General features: G+C 45.1%; 4 protein-coding genes across 4 annotated transcripts; 1 reads left to right on the top strand and 3 right to left on the bottom strand.

Annotated features, from left to right (window-relative positions):
• Positions 1-5348: 5348 nt before the first annotated feature.
• On the bottom strand, positions 5349-6446 carry HO173_006944 (uncharacterized protein; the record flags this gene model as incomplete). Its single annotated transcript, XM_037308850.1, has 1 exon — positions 5349-6446. The coding sequence occupies one exon, from the start codon at positions 6444-6446 to the stop codon at positions 5349-5351; it is 1098 nt and encodes a 365-aa protein (XP_037164114.1).
• A 2647-nt stretch (positions 6447-9093) lies between these two features.
• On the top strand, positions 9094-11897 carry HO173_006943 (uncharacterized protein; the record flags this gene model as incomplete). Its single annotated transcript, XM_037308849.1, has 5 exons — positions 9094-9500; positions 9557-10256; positions 10303-10388; positions 10444-10626; positions 10784-11897. The coding sequence occupies 5 exons, from the start codon at positions 9094-9096 to the stop codon at positions 11895-11897; spliced, it is 2490 nt and encodes an 829-aa protein (XP_037164113.1).
• A 1231-nt stretch (positions 11898-13128) lies between these two features.
• Positions 13129-19743, bottom strand: HO173_006942 (uncharacterized protein; the record flags this gene model as incomplete). Its single annotated transcript, XM_037308848.1, has 2 exons — positions 13129-15247; positions 15875-19743. The coding sequence occupies 2 exons, from the start codon at positions 19741-19743 to the stop codon at positions 13129-13131; spliced, it is 5988 nt and encodes a 1995-aa protein (XP_037164112.1).
• Positions 19744-20203: 460 nt separating this feature from the next.
• On the bottom strand, positions 20204-21310 carry HO173_006941 (uncharacterized protein; the record flags this gene model as incomplete). Its single annotated transcript, XM_037308847.1, has 2 exons — positions 20204-20324; positions 20376-21310. The coding sequence occupies 2 exons, from the start codon at positions 21308-21310 to the stop codon at positions 20204-20206; spliced, it is 1056 nt and encodes a 351-aa protein (XP_037164111.1).
• Between the last annotated feature and the right edge of the window lie 232 nt (positions 21311-21542).

The raw sequence follows: 21542 nt of genomic DNA, 5'->3' as shown, positions 1-21542 counted from the left end.
GAGATTCTAGCTTATTTACTTTTAATTTATTTATTAAATCTTTATAGCTTCTTATCGCTATCGTACTCTTTTATATATTATCTCTAATTTTTGATTCTCTTACTCTTAAAAAGCCTCTTTTTAATATTATAAACTTAATTTAATATTCTTTAATTCTAGTAATTACGAGTTAGTTATTACGTTTATTTTAGGCTTCTAATCTTCGATATAATTTATTTACTCTCTTTATTTATAAAGGGCTTAGATTTTATAATAATTCTATTAATTAAAGTAGTCTCTATTATCGCTTTAGATAAGAATCGTAATAAGTTAATATATCTACTCGTCGAGATTCTTAATTATTATAATTAATTCGTTTATAATTAAAAGCTTAATCTAGAGTTTAGCTTAAAAATCTATTATATTAATCTTTTTCTAATTTTAAGTTTCTTTTAGAGGCTTAAAGTAAATATTTCGATTTAATTCTATAAGAATTACTTCGTAATTTAAATCGAAGTTTTATTTCTTTATAATATCGCATTTAATTATATTATTAATTATAGTCGTTATAGCGAATATTAAATCTATAATAATAGCGTCGCTTCGCTTTCTCAATTTAAAGATTAATAAATCTTTAAACGTTAGAAGCTAAAGTCTCGTTTTATCAATTATATCTATTAATTAATTTATTTCTATATATTAATATTTTTCTAAGTTTATCTATAGAGAATAATATAGATTAAAATCGTTTATTATTAGATGTTTATTAATTATATTTCTTATAATTATAGATTCGAAGAGTATTAAGAGCTTATAATCTTCGAGTAATCTCTAGTAATCTTATTTCTATATTTTCGAAAATACGCTTTTTATCTTTAAAAGGGGGATACGTTATATATATTATAAATATATAAGATTCTTTATTTTAATTCTTATAATTTAAATATTATAATAATTAAATCGCTATTATAGACTCGAGAGTATTATTAATTTATAGAAATCTTAATATTAATATATATATAAACTCTAATTATATTTTTTCAATTTAGGTAATATAGATAAAAGTCTATTAAAGCTAAATAATATATTTAATTTTTTTAAGAGTACTTCTAGAGCTTCTAAATAGCGAGGATATCGTATTTAAACTTTAAAATATTTTGAAATAATGAAATTATTACGTTTAATAACTTATCGATATTATATTATAATATCTTAAGTTATATTTTTAATAGCTTTATTACTTATTTCTTTAAATATATATTTATTAAGAGTTTTCGCTAATTATAATACTTATAAAGTCTAATATATTTATAAATTTAATAGCGCTTCGAGTAATATAATTGCTAGATTTAATAAAAGTTCGCTTACTTAATATTTTCTATATAATTTCTAATTTAAATCCTCTAAGAGATACTATATAGTTTTTTTTAGCCTTTCTTTACGCCGAGATCTTCTTTATATTCTTCTATCTATTATAGAATAAAGAGTTTAATAATTTATTAATTCTCTTACTTATAGACTTTATCGTCGTAATAAACGACTAATTCTCTTTATCTATATTTTCGAAGAAGATTATAGAACTCTTATAATAAAGAGAGCCTAATCTTAAAGAGGATAATATCCCTTATATTCGCTTAATTAAGAGCTCTTATTTAAGTTATTAACAATATTTAAAATAATATTTTATCGTTTAGCTTTTATTTATAATAGCGATCTTTATATAATAACGAGAGAGGGCTTCTCGCGTCTATTCTCCTCTTTTTTCCCGTATTTACTATCTTCTATAAATATTCTTTAAAGACTTTATAAGGCCGCGAAAGTAAGTAAAAAGATATTTATATCCGCTATCGCTATAATACTTATATTTTAAGTGTTAATTTAAGATATCGATATTAATTAAAAGAAGTTTTTAGACTTTTTAATTAAGATATCTTCGACACTCGTAATTATAGTCTTCTTATTGAGTTCCTTCGCGATTAATTCTATTGTATTTAATTCTTTTACGAGTTTCTTAATATAAGACTTTCTAGTCTTTCTAGATTTAAATATAATTAACTCTATATTCTAGAGATATAATTATATTAATATCTAAGTTCTATAATTAAGTATTTTTAATTTATAATTAACTAATACTATTTTTAAAGTAGAAAGCTTAAACTTAAGAGCCCTATTCTTTTCTCAATCACTTTTATAACGATACTTTTTATTCTTTTATATTCGAAGTTAAATATTATATATTAATCTTAATAATTAGCGTATTTAAGTTTAAAACTCTATTTTTAAAGCTTTATATATACGCGGGAATTATAATTTTATATATAGTATATATAGATAGATTCTTTAACTTTATATAAAGATATAATATAATTAGATTTCTAATAGCGAAAGTATCTAATAACTCTACTCTCTTATATATAATTAATATAATTATAATATTTATTTCCTCTTAATAATATTTAGCTTAAGTTGTTTACTTAAGCGATATTCGCGTAATATAAGTTAATAAACTCGATAACTATTACTAAGACCTTAATCGATAAATTTCTAATTTTATTTTTATTTAGCCAGTCTAGATATCGAATTTTTACTTTAGAAATTCTATATATATTAATATCGATAATGATTTTAACGAGACTCTCGATATCTCTCGAGAATTAATAGATTTTAATAGAGATATTATAGATTATTATATTAAATATAAAAATTAAAATAAACGCGTCTTTCCCGAAATACGCTACTTATTTTTTAATTTTCTTAATATTTCTTAGAGTTTTAACGCCCTCTCGAGTTTTTATTAGAAGTTAAAGATCTCTAGATTTAAGTTATTTAACTACTTCGATCTCTATAGCTTTAAATATTAAATATTTCTTAAGATAAATTTCGATATAGTTCTATAGCTGCTTCGGGGTATTAATATAAAATCTTTTAGCGATATTATTATTCTTTACTTTAATAATAATCTAATAATTTTTCTTATTCTCTAAGTCTAGGGATAATATTAACTATATAAAGTATAATATTATTATACTTTATAATAGCGATAAAAAGACGACTAAAAGGTCTTTCGTTTACGCTTTTATAGATTCTTAGAATTTTAATAATAACTATTTCTATAGAATTCTTTATAGCTATTATATCGCCTTTAATATATTTAATAAACTACTCTAGACGTAGTATAGCGTTAAGAAGTTCTCTATTATCTAGTTAATTAATTACTTTTATAATTACTAAAGATACTATACGAAGTAAGACTTCGGCGACTATATAGGATATATACTCGCGTTTAATATCGTTAAGACTACTCTTAAGATACTTAAGAATAATCTTAGATATATTCTTTATAAGTAGAAGCTATTAATTAATAAGAAGAGTCTTATAATTCTTAAAGGCCTTTAGCTATTTCGACTTATTATTCTTCGATATAGTATATTATAAAAAGAGAAATAAGTACGATAAACGTATCGCGTAGGAATAATTGGGAGTAACTATAATAGTATTTTAAATACTATTTAAATGATAACTGTAGGGGCTGTTGAAATTATTAATGATAATGATGATAGCGCATAAGTAGAGTGATCGAAAGATGAAAAGCACTTTGGAAAGAGAGTTAAAAAGTACGTGAAATTGTTGAAAGGGAAGCGCTTGTAACCAGACCTGATAACGCATAAGTAGAGTGATCGAAAGATGAAAAGCACTTTGGAAAGAGAGTTGATAGCGCACAAGTAGAGTGATCGAAAGATGAAAAGCACTTTGGAAAGAGAGTTGAAAAGTACGTGAAATTGTTGAAAGGGAAGCGCTTGCAACCAGACCTGTCCGTAGATAATCAGCCGCTATTCTCAGTAGTACACTCGCTCTGCGATCAGGCCAGCATCGGTTCGGGCGACCGGATAACAATTGAGGTAGATAGCCTGAAACACCCTAAAATATCCTTCTAATGATTTATAGATATAGGGATATTGTATTAGTAACTCAGCTAAAAAAGCTTAATCTCGGGGGTATCTGCGCTTAACAGCTAGACACTCCTATTTAAACCTAAATAGGGCCCCGTAGGGCTCCCGTAGAGACGTCGCAGAGCCCCCATAAGGGCTGCTGCTAACATGTTAATGATATCTTACATTTTCATACCCTAAGAAATAATAACTTATAAATTTATACTCCAAAGACTAGCAACTTACAAATTCATACCCCATTATTTTGGTAAGAGGTATGAAAATGTAAGATGGGGTATGAATTTATAAGAATCTCATAGTTTGGGGTATGAATTTGTAATTTGCCCGGATAGCTAGGGAATCTATTGGAGGAAAGGGCAGTCTGGGTCGTTGACATGTATTGTCTTTGCCCCAATGGAGAGTATTATTCAATCGAATGGGTGGGCTTTTCATAGGGAGGGAGGCAGGATGACTCATGCAGAGCAGCAGAACGATGAACTTTCGCTTGTATCTTGATAGTATAAGATTGATCGCTACATTAGTCAGATGTTCTGGCAGTGCGACTACAGTCCACCACTTTGCTTACAACAGCGCGAGAACAGCCCTACTCAAGCCATACATCACGCTCTCGAGACGTGACCCCGAAGCGACTCTGCCCACTTCATATATATATCTATACAAGTACGAGGGCGTTCATTCTTTATCAAACGCCGTCTTAGCACCACCCATACTTCTCGTTCCCAAGCCATTCCAGTGTGTCCTCCTTACCGCTCCCTTCTCCGTACCACAGAAGGCTAGCAATACCCTCATGCTCCCGCTCTATCCTGCGATGCTGGATTCTTGTTCGTCCTACCAATTCCAGGACCAGAGGCGTAGGGTCCCACATCGGGCAAATTACAAATTCATACCCCAAACTATGGGATTCTTACAAATTCATACCCCATCTTACATTTTCATACCTCTCACCAAAAAAATAGGGTATGAATTTGTAAGTTGCCAGTCTTTGGGGTATGAAATTGTAAGTTACCATTTCCTGGGGTATGAAAATATAAGATATCATTAACATGTTAGCAGCAGCCCTCACGGGGGCCCTGCGACGTCCCTACGGGGCCCTATTTAGGTCGAAATAGGAGTGTCTGGCTGTCAAGCGCAGACACCCCCGGGACCAAGCTTTTTTAGCTGAGTTGCTAACACAACATCCCTATACCTATAAATCATTAGAAGGGTATTTTAGGGTGTTTCAGGCTATCTACCCCAACTGTTAGTAACCCGAGTTACCGCTAAAGGGTTAAAAAGGGGTGTTTAGAAGGAGCCCCGCAGGGCCCCCGGAGGAATAATTCCTAACACCAACCCGCCCTATAGATATGGCAACTTACAAAATCATACCCCTATAAATGGTATCTTACAAAATCATACCCCTGTCAGTGGTATCTTACAAATTCATACCCCATTGGGGTATGAAAATGTAAGATGGGGTATGAATTTGTAAGAATCCCATAGTTTGGGGTATGAAAATGTAATTCGCCCGTCCCACATCATCACACGATGTAACTTCCACTCGGCGGCCTCGCCCTGGGCGGCCTGAAGAATAGCTTTCATCTGCTCGACTTGCCTTTCAGATTGCTCTGCGTCACGTATGCCTGTAGTAGCTTGATTTTCGATCACTAGCCGTAATATATAAAGAGTATTCTCAGAAGAAGCAGACTCCGGGTCTCCATAAAAGCGGTGGGTCCAAATACCCCATACTCGATTACCAGCCTGCCCTACGATCGCTCCCTTGATCTGAGGCTTCTTTCCAAAGAGCTTTTCACACACGAATTCTTCTTTCTTGTGATGCCAAAGCATATGGTCAAGATCCGGCACGAGCACCATGCGTGTCTTTCCAGTCGTTGATGTACTGGTCAACTCTTTACGAATCATAGCTTCGTCTTCTTCACAAAGTCGTTCAAGGTTTCCAGGCAGAAGCTGTGTAGCTCTTGGTGCGTCCGGGGCCGCAGATGGGTCGAGCTCGATATGCGTATTGATAGGAAAAGGGTGCCACCCAAGGTCTGCGTAGAACTTCTTCCCAATATCAGAGTACAGCACACTCCCAATGGATTTCGTCGTTTCGGCCTGAAAGGTGCGCAAGATTTCTGCCAACTCCCTCATCAAGCGTGAGCCATAGCCACGACGTCTCAGTACTGGGTCGCAGAAGACACTGGCAACACCATGGATAATGTTCTCGCTGAGATTGCCACCTGTATCACTGAGGAATGTACGCTTGCGAAATGTTTCACAGGAGCATAGGATTGGCCGCTGGTCCGGAGGCAGGGTCTTGTCAGTCAATATCCAATTGGTCATTACTCCATCTTTTGCCAAAGGAACCGTGGTCAAATAAGCTGATTCTTCGAGGTATTGCGGTAAGGATAGGGCGTCTGTCCAGGCAAGGGAGCTGAGCTTCCAGACAGTCTGACACTCTCCGGCTGTAGGATGACTGAGATGAAGAACAGGGGATCGTGCTTCTGGTAACGTCGCCCAAGATGTTTCCAAAGAGCCCATATTTATATAATATACATCAATAAGCGATCAGTGCTCTAACCATAAGCAAAAATTTCAAGAAAGAGCTGGTAGTAGACGGCTATACTCGTACAATATAGCGGTGAAATATGCAGCAGAATTATAGGCAACATGAATATATGGTACACAGCTGCAAAAAACTAGAATTAGTTGAGGCTCAGCCATGAGCACTGAGCATACTAGTGCACCCTTGTACGGGTGATAAGTGACTGCACATGTTAGCTGCATATGCAGTAGGGTTGCAGATTCACACCGCCACCCGAAGAGTTGATCCCGCGGTGATGGGTTCGCAGTCGTCAAAGCGGCAAGATGAAACGGGTACACTACAGCAGGAGGGTGGTATTCCGGAGATCGCCGGCGCTGGACATGCAGGAGCATTTGAGATTACTCATAATATTTTACATAATCTAAAGAGGTAGTAATCTTATAGTCTAACTATACGTAGTAATAGGTAGCGTCGTCGATCGTTATCTTATGAAAACACTTTACATATTATGTAAAGTGTTTTCATATCGGTAAGGGTTTCGAAGCCCTACGTACTACTAGCTCCAGGGCTTTAGGGCTCCAAGGCTTCGGGGCTCCAGGGCTTCAGGGCTCCAGGGCTTCAGGGCTCCAGGGCTCCAGGGCTTCAGGGCTTCAGGGTTTGAGGCTTCGGGGCTTCAGGGTTTCAGGGCTTCAGGGCTTTAGGGCTTCAAGGCTTCGGGGCTTCGGGGCTTCAGTACTCCAGAGCTTCAGGGTTTTAGGGTTTTAGGGCCTTAGGGCTTCTTATATTATACGAGTACTATAACTATTATATCTTACTATCTTATTATATTATCTTTAAATACTAATTATAGTCCTAATTAAGCGCATTCTAACGATATAAAACTTATAATAATCCGATATATATTCGCGATGATATTAATTATTTAAGAATAGGGATACTGTTAGAGGTCCGGGTTAGGGATGTGATTTTACATGTAAGGCCATGTGCCTTACAGTAATTACAGTATTGTAAGGCAAAAACTGCGTGACAGCGTGTAAATCATGTAAAACACTTAGTAATCCTTATGTAAGCCTTCTGATTGGTCAAATCCATGGTCTTGGCAATTCTCTGCGGAGAAATTTTGCCTTCTCTATTCAAATCCACCTTTTTACAGTCATCCTTTCACCACATTACGTCACACACGTACCTCAGATGTGTATAGCCTCATTTCTTGAATACGCCATGGCAGAAATCTCGCAAGAGTACCCCCAAGGCCCCAATGTAGCAACTACATTATTCGGAAATGGTACCTCCCAATAGGAGGCTTTCAGGCCAAATATTAAGTACCTACTAGCGCCCTACTAGCGTGACCGTCAGGCTCATGTGTCTTACAGTAATTACACGTGTAATTACTGTAAAGTGTAATTACTGCAAAGTCAAAATCACATCACTAGTCCGGGTACTGTTAGAGTCCGGGTACTGTTAGAGTCCGGGTACTGTTAGAGTCCGGGTACTGTTAGGGGTCCGGGCACCCTTAGGGCTTCGGGTACTGTTAGGGCTTCCCCGTCCATGGTGAGTATTTTGCTCGCCCGAGGTATTATTACCTTATTATTATTAAGTTAGCGGCCGAGGGGTAGGGCTACTCCTGCATTGAAAACATTATGTAGAATGTTATGAAAAATGTTGCTAAACCTCCCTAATGCGCAGTTATTTGTGATAGCCAATTTTATTCAATATTGTCGTTGCTGTAGAGAGCGCTGGGTAGTTGTTGACTTTGGATGACAGCGGGACCGAGCTTCGCTCGCATAGCTCCCTTCACCCTTGTTGTATGGACTAGCGCTAGCTCTGTCACTAGACGTTAGGTAAACATGTCTCGGCCATCTCACCCTCATGCAACTGATAGCAATTATTCTACCTACTGCCAAACCCACATCTGCATTGCGCCTGCATGAATGGAGTTGTGTGAGCAGGGTTGTACAGTATTCGGCACAGAGTACCGATCCGCCAATGATCTACTCCGTAGCCTTCCTGCCTCTAGGGTATCATGGTCCCGAAGTGATGGTCAAAAGGGGTTGCACTCGCCCTTCCTCCTTGTCACAAAGTCCGAAAAGGATGGTGTGCGGAGATATGTGATTGGAGTGATGATACTAGGGTCTTACCCTTGTCACGGTGGTAGCCAGTGATTTCGCCCTGCAGCGAAGCGCCACGAGCGGGGCAGTGCTACCTCTTTTAGACACCATACATTGACGACTTGCTTCTAAGGTGCAGTACACTGCTTTCCATGTGTTCTAGATCTGCATTTTTCTCGTGGTCAATCGACTCAATGTACAGCTGCCCTGGACGGTCTTTTTTCCTCCATGTTCTATAACAAATTTGAACTTCTGTCGCTGGTGAAATTGCGGCGGAAAGCCTGTGGGGCGCAAAAATAGAACGATATGCAGAGCTGGCCTATCACCTTTGCACTGGGCTCTATAATCAGCCTCCACCACTGAGACTGAGACGAAAACACTCCCTAATTCAAGGTCTAACCTTTCATGGAGAGCTCTTAGAGAGCTCTTTTGGGGCCTCCCAACATCTACGAGCGTATCGTAAAGGTGGTCTACGGTTTGGTTACTTTGCGCTGACCCACCGAAGAGATCCCCGCAACTGTAATGCAGAGCAAGCATGGATCCCATAACAGCCCTCGGCTTACTATCCTCAGTGTCACAGCTCATCCAGACCAGTAATTCTCTTTTGGAGTTAATGAAGAGTTTCAAAGATGCCGAGAAAGAAATCCTTGAACTTTTCAATGATGTCTCGATTTTTGACGAAGCTCTCAAGGGCTTCGATCGCGTGTTGCGGAGCCGCCAAACGAGACACAACATATCTGCAAAAGTCATACATAGCGCGCTTCAAGACGCTTTCGGAACAATCCAAGATCTGAAGACGAGATTGGTACAAATGTCGAAGTCCGAAGTCTCACCTATACGTCGAATGAAATGGGTGCAGCACAAATCGGGCCTCAAAAAGCTTCACGACCGCATCAAGGAGCAGAGTGCAATGCTGCAAAGTTTTTTGGCATTAGCGCATGCGTTCGTAGCCCCATCTTGTAAAAAGTGACTGCGGATTGACTCATACAAGTCTTTAGAGAAACATTTCTTGCGGTCTGCAGGCAACATCCAGAGTTCCTCCAGATCGGCTCAACAGACGATGGAGAAAGCGACTCCGCATCTCTCCAGGATTCCATAATGTCTGAACCTTCAACGCTTGCATCTGGCAGCTCGACATCCTCGCTTCGGAGAATATCTATCGATACTACTGCGTCATCTGTTGGAAGTTCGACCTCGTCACTACAGAGGCTTTCAATTGATACCTCACCGACATCTCCATTGGTCCAGAGTTTTGTGGACAGCGTCCACGTTCACCCCGAGGCGAACCAGACGACGAATGTCGACGGTCATTCAACAGACGCATTGGCAATTCGTCGAGCGTGCCGATATGACTGTTTTTGCAAATGCCACGCACGGAGTACGCCTATTCCAATTAGAGGTTTGTCGAAGGTCAAACCGCCGCAGTATCAGTGCAGCGAGCCCAGCTGTCAAGGTGCAAAATCATTTGGGGAAAAGGTTGTGGTCCCTTCTACATTCTTCCGCAAAGCCATTTCACAGGTGATGTCATCCAAAAGTATCAAGGTTCGCTATGACCTGAACACTTATCGAATGGTATCAGAGGGGTCGGACGCAATGCGATATGTAAAGCATGGAAATTTGGAGAAGCTGAAAGCCTGCATCAAATCTGGAGAGGCTACTCTATGGGACACGGCGCCAGATGGATGGTCTCTTCTCCACGTGAGTTCAATCATGGGAAAATATGAGACAAGCTTATCGTATTTAGACCGCTGCCTACAATCGACAACTACCCATTGTGAAATACCTTGTAGGACTTGGTGCTGATACTGAAGCTGCTGACATTGGGACACGGTTCGTTGCAGTCGATGAAAGTTTCCAAGCTCACGAAGCTAATACTTGCGAATAGCAAACCTGCTGACCTAGCTATCTTGAAATCGCTGGGCGCGGACTCGACACGTGTTGAACAAGACATTGTGGAAGTTTTTTCTCAAAAAGATGACTATATCAGCGATTTTGAATTCACGCCGATTCACATTGCTGTTCTCGACATTTATAAGCCTACAGACGTGGAGCGCCCAACGCTTGAACAGTAAGGAATTTCTTGGACTGCGCTATTTTTCCTATGCGCAGCACCCTTCCTGAGCTGTGAGAGCTTTTCTCCTTCCCAATCGTGTTTTACAGCTCATAGATTGTGTCTCGCAACTCCTGGTCTTCCCTACGTCAAGTAATACTGACTTAGAAATCAGGCTCATAGAACTCGTCGACGATGCTAACAACGCTCCTGCAGGAACGGACTGGGCTAAGTGGAAAACAAGATACCGAAAGAGGTCCCCACTGTTCGGTGAAATCATTGAGCTCTTTCGAGCTTCGGCATCCGAGAAACCAAAGGCTCCAAAAATCATTCACAACCTCCTCGATCAGAAAGACAGAAAGTACTGCTGGACGCCCTTACACTGGGCCAGTTCGGCTGGACGAACAGACAAAATGAAGATCCTCATAAACCACGGCGCAGACCCTTTTATATTATCAAATTTGGATGCCAACATCATACACGCTGCAGCAGAGTCTAAGGCACTGAGTGGCTTGGTTAGCGCTCTTGAAATCTGGAAACAATATCCGCAGCGGCTCAATATCAATCAGGCCAACCGCTGGGCAGAAACACCGTTGCATGTGGCTGCCTGGGGGTCTGTGGAATGTGTTCGGCTTCTTTTGGAAGCAGGAGCGGACCGTAATGTTCGACAAGAGGACCAGCAGGTTCCGCTTCATTGTGCGGGTTTATCGACGCGAGGTGATATCAGACGAGACATTGTTGCTCTACTTTGTGGCGGAGAAAGTGGACCGCATATCAATGCGCAAGATGTGGACGGCCGGCCACCAATGTTCGATTTCTTAGATGATCCCAAGTGCATGGAAATGTTGATCGATGCCAGTGCGAGACTCGATGTGTTAGATACCTCCGGAAAGAGCACATTCCATCACGCGTGCATACAGGACGAAACCGAATCTCTGAAATTGCTTCTCAGTCTATCTCCTCCTGACTCCGTAATGGTCACGGTGAAAGACCACGACGGCAACAGTGCGCTCATCCACGCTCTTCGTCACGGCAGCGCAGAGAGTGCGATGATTCTGCTAAAACTCGATAACGTGGGAGACATCGTCGGTCAAGACGGATGGGCGGCAGTCCACCACGCTGCGAAATTGGGCAATGCCGACGTGTTGGAGGCGGTTTTGAAGCATTCGAGTTTTGTGAAAGGCATGAAGACTATTGACGGGAAGACTGTCGAGGTTGTCGCTATGGAGTCGGGGAATTGGTGTGGGAGAGTGAAAGAGCTGCTGAGGAAGTACAACTCGGTGACATGATACGTCCGGAGACTCGACTCGATGTCCCGACGGCAGGCAAGCCGTCAGGAAAAGTGGCAGCCCGAGGCGCTGGAGGTCCCATGTTCTCACGTCGATTGGGGCATCGACCTGGAAATATTTGTCATTCACGTCTAGACTTGTATCAAGAAGAGCATTGGACAGCGGGGAACCTCATGGTCGGTCTGCTTTCAATGACCATTTAGGGATTTGCGAAATCGATCAAGCTCCAACAGCTCCACAACGCTCGACGTACGGCGAGGTCCCTGAACCGCAAACTTCGACGAATCGACAACCTTTTCAATCTTCGTACCCAAAGCCCTCGCGAAGAGATCTCTCAATCAACATGTTCGGGTGCACAACAAAGAGCATAACTCAAATTCTTGAACCCATCTACCAAAGGAACCCGATCCTCAAAGCCCACGCCTCCAAACACAACCACTATGACCCATCCACCTGCCCCGCCACCCCTCTCCGCACCTCCACGACACCCACCCACATCCTCCGAGCCCTTGCGGACGAGTCCCAAGACACTCGGCGGCATCTGTACGTCCCTCCATCCAGCTCACCAACGACCACACCGTGCTCAATACCCGCCACTCAGAGGCGAAACCCTCATCGGTCGGATCCAGCCTCCGCGTTGCAAAGACGGGTCATACCACCCACGGCGAGGCAGATGTCCGGTACGGGTAGGGAAAGAGGACCCACGCACGTCTCCATTCCGTTGTGTAGAGGAGGCAGGGCAGAAGGTCGAAAGACATGGATGGAGAGCATTTGAAAGCCGATAGGTCGTACGCCCTTCGCGATGGTGAGGGTTAAGCACGGTAGTTCGGAGTATGTGAATGGAAATTGCGCGGTTCGAATGGAGGGCTGGCAGAGGAGAGCGGAATGAGAAAGGTCGGTAGGTAGGTATAGATACGAAAGGGATTCGGTCTTAAACGGACACATATCTGCAGCACTTTGAGCGATCTTCTTGGAGAATATAGGTAGGGGAGGGGAGCTCCACGGCGCAGCTAGGCGAAACACAAGCGCTGGCGGTCAGAGGGAAGCGAAGCCATGATGGGCTCGTGGTCAGGGAGGAGAGGACATTTGCGTTGGCAAGTCTTGCCCGAGCTTCAGGGAGTCCTGGTTCCTACGCATCGCGACCCATGGCGAACAAGAAGGGATAGCGAATAAACACTATCGGTACAGATACGACGCGTATGGTAGGCGTGCATATAATACAGTTGCTCATCTAATCAACCTTCAGCCCCTCTAACCTCGCCTCGGTAGAAATCACATCCATCGCCTGCCTCACCTCCAGCACCCTCCTACACTCACTCAACCAGTCCCAGCTCAGCGTCTTCGCCCATCCATCCAGCGTATTCATCTCTCTAGCCGCCTCATCTAGATTCCCCTCTTCCAGCAGCGTTTCCGTTCTCGTAAGGATACTTTCTACGTCATCGCCGACCGTCATACCCGTCTTTTTGAACATGAATTTACTCAGCACGAAACTAGCTGCATGGCTAGCCACACCGGCATCTTCAGGTAGGAGAGATGCTTTCCGGACTTCGGCGGCGACGCGGCGGAAACGGTCGATGAGTTGGGCGGTAGTTGGAACCCCGCGTTGGTAGGCTGTTGGGTTTATGGAAGCGATGGCTGCGTTAACGACGGCGTCATCGGAGGCGATTTCTTTAAGGGCGGCAAGCTCACGAACGAACGGGCGAGGACGATCAGCGGTCTCAAGGCTAGAGCGCACGGCTTCGACGGCGACTTGCAAGTGTTGGGTCTTGAGGTTCGCATCAATGACCGAATTCCAGTCCGCGGTCAGCTTTTCGAGCTTGGTTACGCTAGATGAGAGGTCAGATAGTTTGGAGAGGCGACCGTTCCGTTCGGTTTCAACGCGATCGGTGACTTCGGTGATAAACTGCTTTTTCATGGCAACAGCTTGCTGGAGGAGTTCATTGCGGAGGCGCTGCTCGGAAAGTTGTTGAGCTCGTTGGCTTTCATTATGCAGACGCTCTTGGTAGGATTGGACTGTTTTTTCCCGCTCCGATTCGAATTCGTCTTTCCATTTGCCATCTTGATCCCTCATCTCCTCTTCGAGGCGGCGTACGAGCTCTTTGGCTGCAGTGTCAAACTCCATTTGGGTGGATCTGATTTTCTCCTCTGCAGACTTCCTGACGGCTTCCTTTAGAGACATTATACGACCACCAACACTTGCAAGAGCCGTTTTTGCTTTGCCAATTGTGGAATTGTATTTGTGTGAGGCGCCATCGGCATTTACTACGGTAATGATATCGTTGATGATCTTCACTAGATCCTGCACTATGGGCTCATCGGCGTTTTTGATCTTAAGTGGATCGATGCTCTCCATCGGCATGAACCTGCTAGGCTCATTTACCTCTGGTGGTCTTTTGGATGCATCTTTAGAGCTTTCTGAAGGTTTTGGAGGAGGCGGAACAGGCGCGGGCGGCTTTGGTTCTGTGGTTGGCGGTGGCGCTTTGGGAGGAGCTTTTTCGGCTTTCGGCTTTTCACTTGGAGGAGGAGTCTTCGGAGGAGGTCCGGCATCATTCTTCGCCTTTTCAACGGCCTTGTTCTTCTCAGGTCCTGTAGCAGTAGAGGGTGTCTGTCCGGCAACCCCTATCTTGACCTCACCTTGATTCGCATCTAAAGCGCTCATATGGCGGCCTTTCGTCTGCAAATCGGCTCCCTGATGTTCCTCACCAGCAACTTTCCAGGACACCCCACTTTTGCTCGGTATCGTGATCTTATTGCCAGAGTCGGGGAATGGACGATTGGTAGGATTCGTGAGTTTTGGGAACCGTCTGCGGAATTCTCTTTCTTCAAAATAGAGGACCGCGTCTTCTCCGAATGGGATGTACTCGGTGAAGAAGTCATGAAAGTTGTCTGAGCGTAAAGAATAGAAGGTCCCGCCTGCGAAACCCAGAGCACTTGCCAGGATCAAAAACGAAACGGTATTTCGAATCCATCGAGACCTTCGCCTGGGTGGAGGTGGAGGTGGAGGTGCAGGAGGTGGGATTGCCGCAGCAGGCTTGTCCGATGGTGGAGTAGTTGGAGGGATGGGAGCTGCACCGGTCCCCGGAGGCACTGAGGTAGGTGGTGCTGTCTGAGTCTTGCCTCCAGGCGGGGTTGGAGGCATAAGTGGGACATTTTGAGGTGGTACCGAAGCGTCAGAGGTAGGTGTAGGCGGTGAAGGTTGCGCAGGTGAGGCGGATAGTACAGGCCCAGGTGGAGGAGGTTGGGGTTTGGTTGCAGTGGTGCTCTGTGTTCCAGGAAGAACGATAGCGTCGGAATCGTGTATGCTAGGCTTTGTGTTTGTGTCTATGTTCCCTCTATTCGCAAAGAGACCTCTGCAGAGCCAACTGTCAGTGCCAGTTCAAGCTCGTGTGATTGCAGGAGGTGTACCTGGAGAATGATCTGGTTCAGACGCGTTCCGGGCCATTGAGTCCTAGATCTGGGGCAAATCGGCCTTCGGACCACTTGCCTGGTAAGAGGCAGAGCTTGGTGAAGCATTGCGAGCTCTGCGCACCTTTGTGGAGAAGGATGACTTAGCAGGGAAGCTGTCAGAAAACTTCCCATAAGTCGCGGAATGTTTTTGGAGACGGATACTCGTACGCTAGAACCAACGAGGTTAAAGTTTGTGCCAAGACTGGGAGTGAGAGACTTTGAATCTTGCACACTTTTGCGCGTACTGACCAGAACGAATTGGTCAATATATTCATGTCGAGCAATGCTACATGAAGGATATTCGACGCAGGAAAATGATTTCTCCTTCATTGAGATTCATGCCGCTACACCCCTTACTTTTGCTGGCAGCATGCCTGCAAAGTTCTAGAAATCCCTCCACGGTCCTGGGGAATTATTGATAGTCAAGTAGATGTGATAAATATACACTATGATGGTATCGTAACGCCTACAGCAGTAGGATGCTCGCTGAATCGCATGACCGATGAACATGGTATCCAGGGTAAATCTACAACCAAAACAGCCACCTCAACCCCTCTATTAAACCGGCGAGGGTGCCACGGACAAGCCGAACAATTACCACCACTAGCCAGACCATCCACATGATGCCTAGTAGAGTCCATTCGACCGTCGCCCATCCTATCCTTCTCAGGTATCTCAACCTCCGGCGGCGTCGCCTTAGGACAGTGTTTATGCTATCGTTCAGCTGTTTGATGGCCAAGGTATGTGTAGTTGTAAGCTCTGTGCTGAAGGCGTCTGCATCATCCGCGGAATTTCTCACGAGGGGTGTGAGCTTATGGGTTACATGCTCGTCGATAGCATTGATCTGGTCATGCAATTTCTCAATCGTGGTGTGAGAAAATTGCTCAGCATCATCCCTCAATCTCTGGGTATTTGTCTCAATATTGCTGATCACTATCCTTGCAGCGAGTAATGGCTCCTGTGACCGAGAGACGTGTGGTATGGGACCCTTGAACATGTCCTCAAGCCTTTGAAGGAAGGGTGCGGGTTTTTCGGGGGCCTCCTCCGCTCGGCGGGATATTTCGTTGGCTTTCACTCCTGACGAGAGCAGCAAAGCTCTGACTCGAGCAATATCGCGCTTATTAACAGTCCCGCGTACGGTAGAGACGCCTCGATCGGAAATGCTCCATTGTCGTTTGCCTTCCAAGTCCGGGCGTCCTCTCAATTCTCGTGGCCTACTCTCTAGACTTGCGAGACCAGTGGGCGGAGCTCGTCCAGTCCCTGCTTTGCCAGGAATACTTAGCATTGCGTTGAGCCTTCTGTCTGCACTGCGTACTCCACGTTCTGAGCGGCTACTACTGCTTTGGCGAGAGTCTTCATCATATGTTCGTTGTGTCCGCGACCCGACTGGAGAGGGTTCTCGAGAAGAAGGGGGCGATATCCCCCTCAGATCAATTTTCGGCGGCGCAAGACGATCAAATCTGCTTGACCTTCCTCTTTCACGTTGTGCTAACTGCTGACGGGTGATGTGATCGTGATCCGGAGAAGCCTTAGTGGATTTAGCGGATTGCTCATCCCTGTTGAATGACGATCGAAAGCTTGGAAGATTGCTCATGTAGTATCTAGGTTTGTCGCTGTTTGTAGACACTTTTGACAGGCTTCCTCCTCCATCTTTTGTTGTGGTCCGAGATAGGTCATTCTTTGGACTACTGTCTAATCCACTCGTGTCACCATCGTCCATGTCCGATTCCTCAGATGCTGCGTAGCTTGATGCTGGAGAAGTGACCCGAGAAGCATGATTGTTGTCTTTTCTCCATAACATATCGCCAACTTTAGAGACCTCGCTGCCTACCAGCTCTGCAATCCTGCCGCCTTTGAAAAGTCCTCGGAGCCTAGAGTCGGATCCATTGATGTTCTTGATGCTTCTAATGGAATTGCCATCTAGAGGCCTGTATTTAATGCCTGCAGCTTCAGTCTTGATTGGGGTGAGTAATCCATTGCTTGATCCCGTTGGTTGCTCCTTGCGTAACATGTTCGCCAGTTGAGATTCGTTAGTAGTCTGCCGCGACACATCGGTCATCCCACTTGAGTCTGGATCGTTCTCGCCAATAGTTCGCCTATTGACGCTCCGAGAGCGATCGCGCCGGGAAGATCCCATTCGAGATGTCAACGTTTTCTTAGGTGAGGCTACCGCCGATGGTGGGCTTGCCGGCGGAGATAGGTTAATTGAGATGCTAGGAACGAATCCAGGTGCCGTAGGAGAGTTAGGCGCTGTCGGATCGAGGTCATCTGAGGGCATGCGATGATAATGAAATCGGTCTTCGTCGAGACTTGCCCTGGCTGCAATTCGACGCTTTTCTATAACAGGCACATCGGTTGTCATTCGTTGGGGAGCACTTGGACGACGTTTGGCGTCTCGATCCCTATATCTGTCCCTCATCCCGCCATCATGAGGCTTCAGGTCAGGCTCCCCCGTCGCATCTGTGTCTTCTTCCGGGCTCTGGTCAACTTGACGGCTAGCTTCCACCTCCTTAGCAAGCATTTCCATCATCTGCTTCTCCAACGCGGCACTCTCAAGATTATCACGGCTACCAGCATAATCACGGCCACGATTTTGTTTGCGGCGGCTCTCCCGGTGAGAATCATCCGAGTCTGAGGAGCTTCGAGATCGAACGAGCTTCTTTGGCCATCTGGACTTACGATCCCGAGAACCATTGTCTTCCGAGACCGGTGATCTTTGCTCGTGCACGTCTAAGCTTCGACGTCCTCGGTCCTTGGAATCCTTACGGGAGTGACCGGCCAATGCTCGAACCCTATCGGGAGATGCATGTTCTCTGACAATACTCTCGGAGCGTCGCAATGAGCTTCTGTTCGACTCGACACTTGCTCTCGGCGTATTGTCTTTACGATTTGGGTGACCTGTCGTAATCTTCTTGCCCGAACGATCCTCTATGTGATCGAGATTGTCATCCTGGGTGAGCCATTGCGCGTCCGCAAGCAAGTCCCATGAAGTAAATTCCCAATCCATACGCGGTCTTTCGACTTTTCTGATTTGAGAGCCTGCCGAAAGTGGAACGCGCGAAATCTCTAAGCCATCGGCCACAGGATACTCGCCACTAATTGTGTCCAGGGATGGCAAGGGGAAACGTTGGTCGATACGAGAGACACCGTCTTCTCGCTCACTTGCAACTGTATCTACCCAGATCTTTACTCGGTCGAGGTCTTTCCACCCAGCTGCTTCAGCATCCAGAGGTCGTCTTTCACGAAATCGAACTTTTCTGTTGCGGATATACTGCAGTGGATTGTAGAGTCTTCCAAGCCCAGTCGATGGCTCACCTTCGTGCTTTGCAGCACCTTTGCTCGTTGCTGGTTTGCTCTTAGAGTTTGTCGGTATTGGAGGAAGATACTGCAGTAGCCTTCTGTACTCATACATCAATTCTATCGCGACTCTTGCCTTGTTCGCGCGTGAGAATGTAGCATCCGACGCATCGAAGACGACATCATCGGCCACCCCAGCGTCATAATCTGGCAATAGTGTAGAGTGCCTGTTCCCAACCTGTTCTTTCTGCGAGTGTGGTGAACCGGATCCAGACCCTTTGTTGCTGGAAGATCTGCCTGATTTTGGCGATATATTCCTTGACACCTGTCTCTGCTGTTGCAAATGTTGGCGTAGACTTCCTCCGCTTGCGCTGTTAGGTAGCCCGAGCGTTTGCTGTCCCGAAGATATGATACGCCGGGCTCCAATTGCATCTCGAGGTATGAGTAGGCCACCACTGCTGAAGTTCCTGCGACGACTTTCGCTGAGGTTCAACGCCAGGGTGACGATCTGGGCAGGGTCTGTATCATGGCCAATGGCGCTTCTCCCATTTGATAGCAATACTGGATCCGTGCTAGTGGCAGACCCGGCAGATGTACCATTGCTATTGAGACTTGAGCGCATGCTTTGCCTAGCAGCCGATTGTACTGAAAACCGCTCGTCTCTCTGGAAAGCTCCATTTTTATCTGTATGATCCGATGAATGGACGTTGATGACCTCGGTAGCTAGCGGTGAGCTTCCCAAAGAAGGTTTCTGGCGGTGTCTCTGATGAGCGCTTGCACGCTTAGGCACGACTAAGTCCCCTTCCTCAGCCTTCCGCTTCCCTTTCACATCTCTAGTAGTATCTGGTTCCGTATACGAGGAGAGTCTTGTTTCCGAAGCAGGAGCAGGGGTTGTCTGTAGCAGGAACCCTCCCGAGCTCCTCGGTCTATGCCTCCGTTGTAGGGGCTCATTTTGGGCCAGATTCGCGGTTAGAGTAGCCTTGCTTTCGGATTCTGTTGTTGCTTGATCATGTCTCAAGCTATTGGTGCTATGGATTCCACTCGCATTTGGTGATACCCCTAAGGCGGAGGGAGCGGACGAGCCGCTAGATTCGCCGGACATGGCATCTTAGAAGCGTCGCAGAGAGAACTATTGGAGAACTCATAGCTTTCGGTGCGTCCTGATCATAGCCGATAGAGAGAGTGAAAGTAGTACGGGTCAATGAAGGGAATGAGATAGTGCATTCTCGCTGGGCCTCGGCTTTAATCCATTTCGCCCGAGTGAAGCGCTTGGCGCGCTCAGCCCTATCGAGCGTATCGAAAGCGGCAGTCATGAGTGAATGCATTCCTAAGGACTTATCCTTCCAATTGACGAATCCCTCTTGTAGCACGCCTGAACATCAAGGCAAAGTCATCTCTCGTTATTTTGAAGAGGTGCGAGAAGCGCATGGCCGTGATATCCTGACTAGAAATATGTCTGGTTAGGCTCATGAGTTGCTTGACCAATATGTACATATTGCTTTTACTACCCTCTAAATATGTACAAAGTATTTCCCTCTTATCGTACGACCGGGACGACATCCTCAAGATCCTTGCAGTGGCTGTCCCATACCACCCAGCGTCACCATCTTGGTGATCTGGTACTCGGAGATACCGTACTTGCTGCCTTCCCGTCCGAACCCGCTCAGCTTCACACCACCAAAGCTGCGCACTATTAGCTGACATTCTCTCTCTCAAAGGAAGTGAGAGACTTACGGAGCAGCGGGATCGCTGATCAACCCCGTATTGACACCCACCATCCCCACCTCCAGAGCCTCAGCAACCCGATAAACTCTACGCAAATCGTTGCTGAAAAAGTATCCTGCCAAGCCAACTTCGGCCATGTTCGCCATATCCACGACTTCTTTCTCCGTCTCAAACGGAAATAGACCAGCCACAGGCCCAAAAGTTTCTTCAGAAGCCAGCTGCATATCCATGTTCATACCCGTAATGACCGTCGGCTCGAAAAAGTTTGACCCGAGCTTGGGCATCTTCTGGCCACCAACAGTAACCTTACCGCCCTTCTTCTCAGCGTCTCTCACATGAGCCTCAACTTTGCTAACAGCGCGGTCGTGGATCAAGGGGCCATGGGTGACGCCCTCGTCGTAACCACCGCCAACCTTGAAGCCTTTGACCTTCTCAGTAAAAGCAGAGGCAAATTTGTCGTAGATGCCTTTTTGTATGTAGATCCTGTTCGCGCAGACGCAAGTCTGCCCCGAGCTGCGAAACTTAGAAGCAATAGCGCCATTGACAGCGATTTCGAGGTCTGCGTCATCGAAGACAATAAAGGGAGCATTACCGCCGAGCTCGAAAGACAGCTTCTTGAGCGTATCGGCGGACTGCTTCATAAGCAGCTTGCCGACATTAGTAGAACCAGTAAAGGAAACTTTGCGAACGGTGGGGCTCGAGGTCAAGGCGTTCCCAATTTCGACTGTATTTTCCATAGCGCTGATAACATTGATGACACCTTTGGGGATGCCGGCGCGCTCTGCCAGTTCAGCGAGAGCAAGAGATGTGAAGGGTGTTTCACCCGGTGATTTCGCAACAACCGTGCAGCCCGCTGCCAGAGCAGGACCAATCTTTCGGGTTATCATAGCTGCCGGAAAGTTCCATGGCGTTATGAGACCGCACACGCCAACCGGCTCTTTCATCGTGAAGACCCTGTTGCCGGGTATACTGGCTGGTATTGTGTCGCCGTCCGCCCTCGGGGCTTCTTCGCTGAACCACTCAAAAAGCTCGCTGCGTATGCCACCTCGCCCTTAGCATCGGTCATTGGCTTGCCATTCTCCCACGTTATGAGTTTTGCCAAGTCTTCCTGGTTGTCCATCACCAATTGGTACCATTTGTGGAGCATGCGTGCCCGTTGGCGGGCTGTTGTCTGGC

Source organism: Letharia columbiana, assembly GCF_014066305.1.
Source record: "Letharia columbiana isolate WasteWater2 chromosome Unknown Sc0000022_s0, whole genome shotgun sequence".
NCBI lineage: Eukaryota > Fungi > Ascomycota > Lecanoromycetes > Lecanorales > Parmeliaceae > Letharia > Letharia columbiana.
This window is presented reverse-complemented; position numbering and strand designations above follow the sequence as displayed.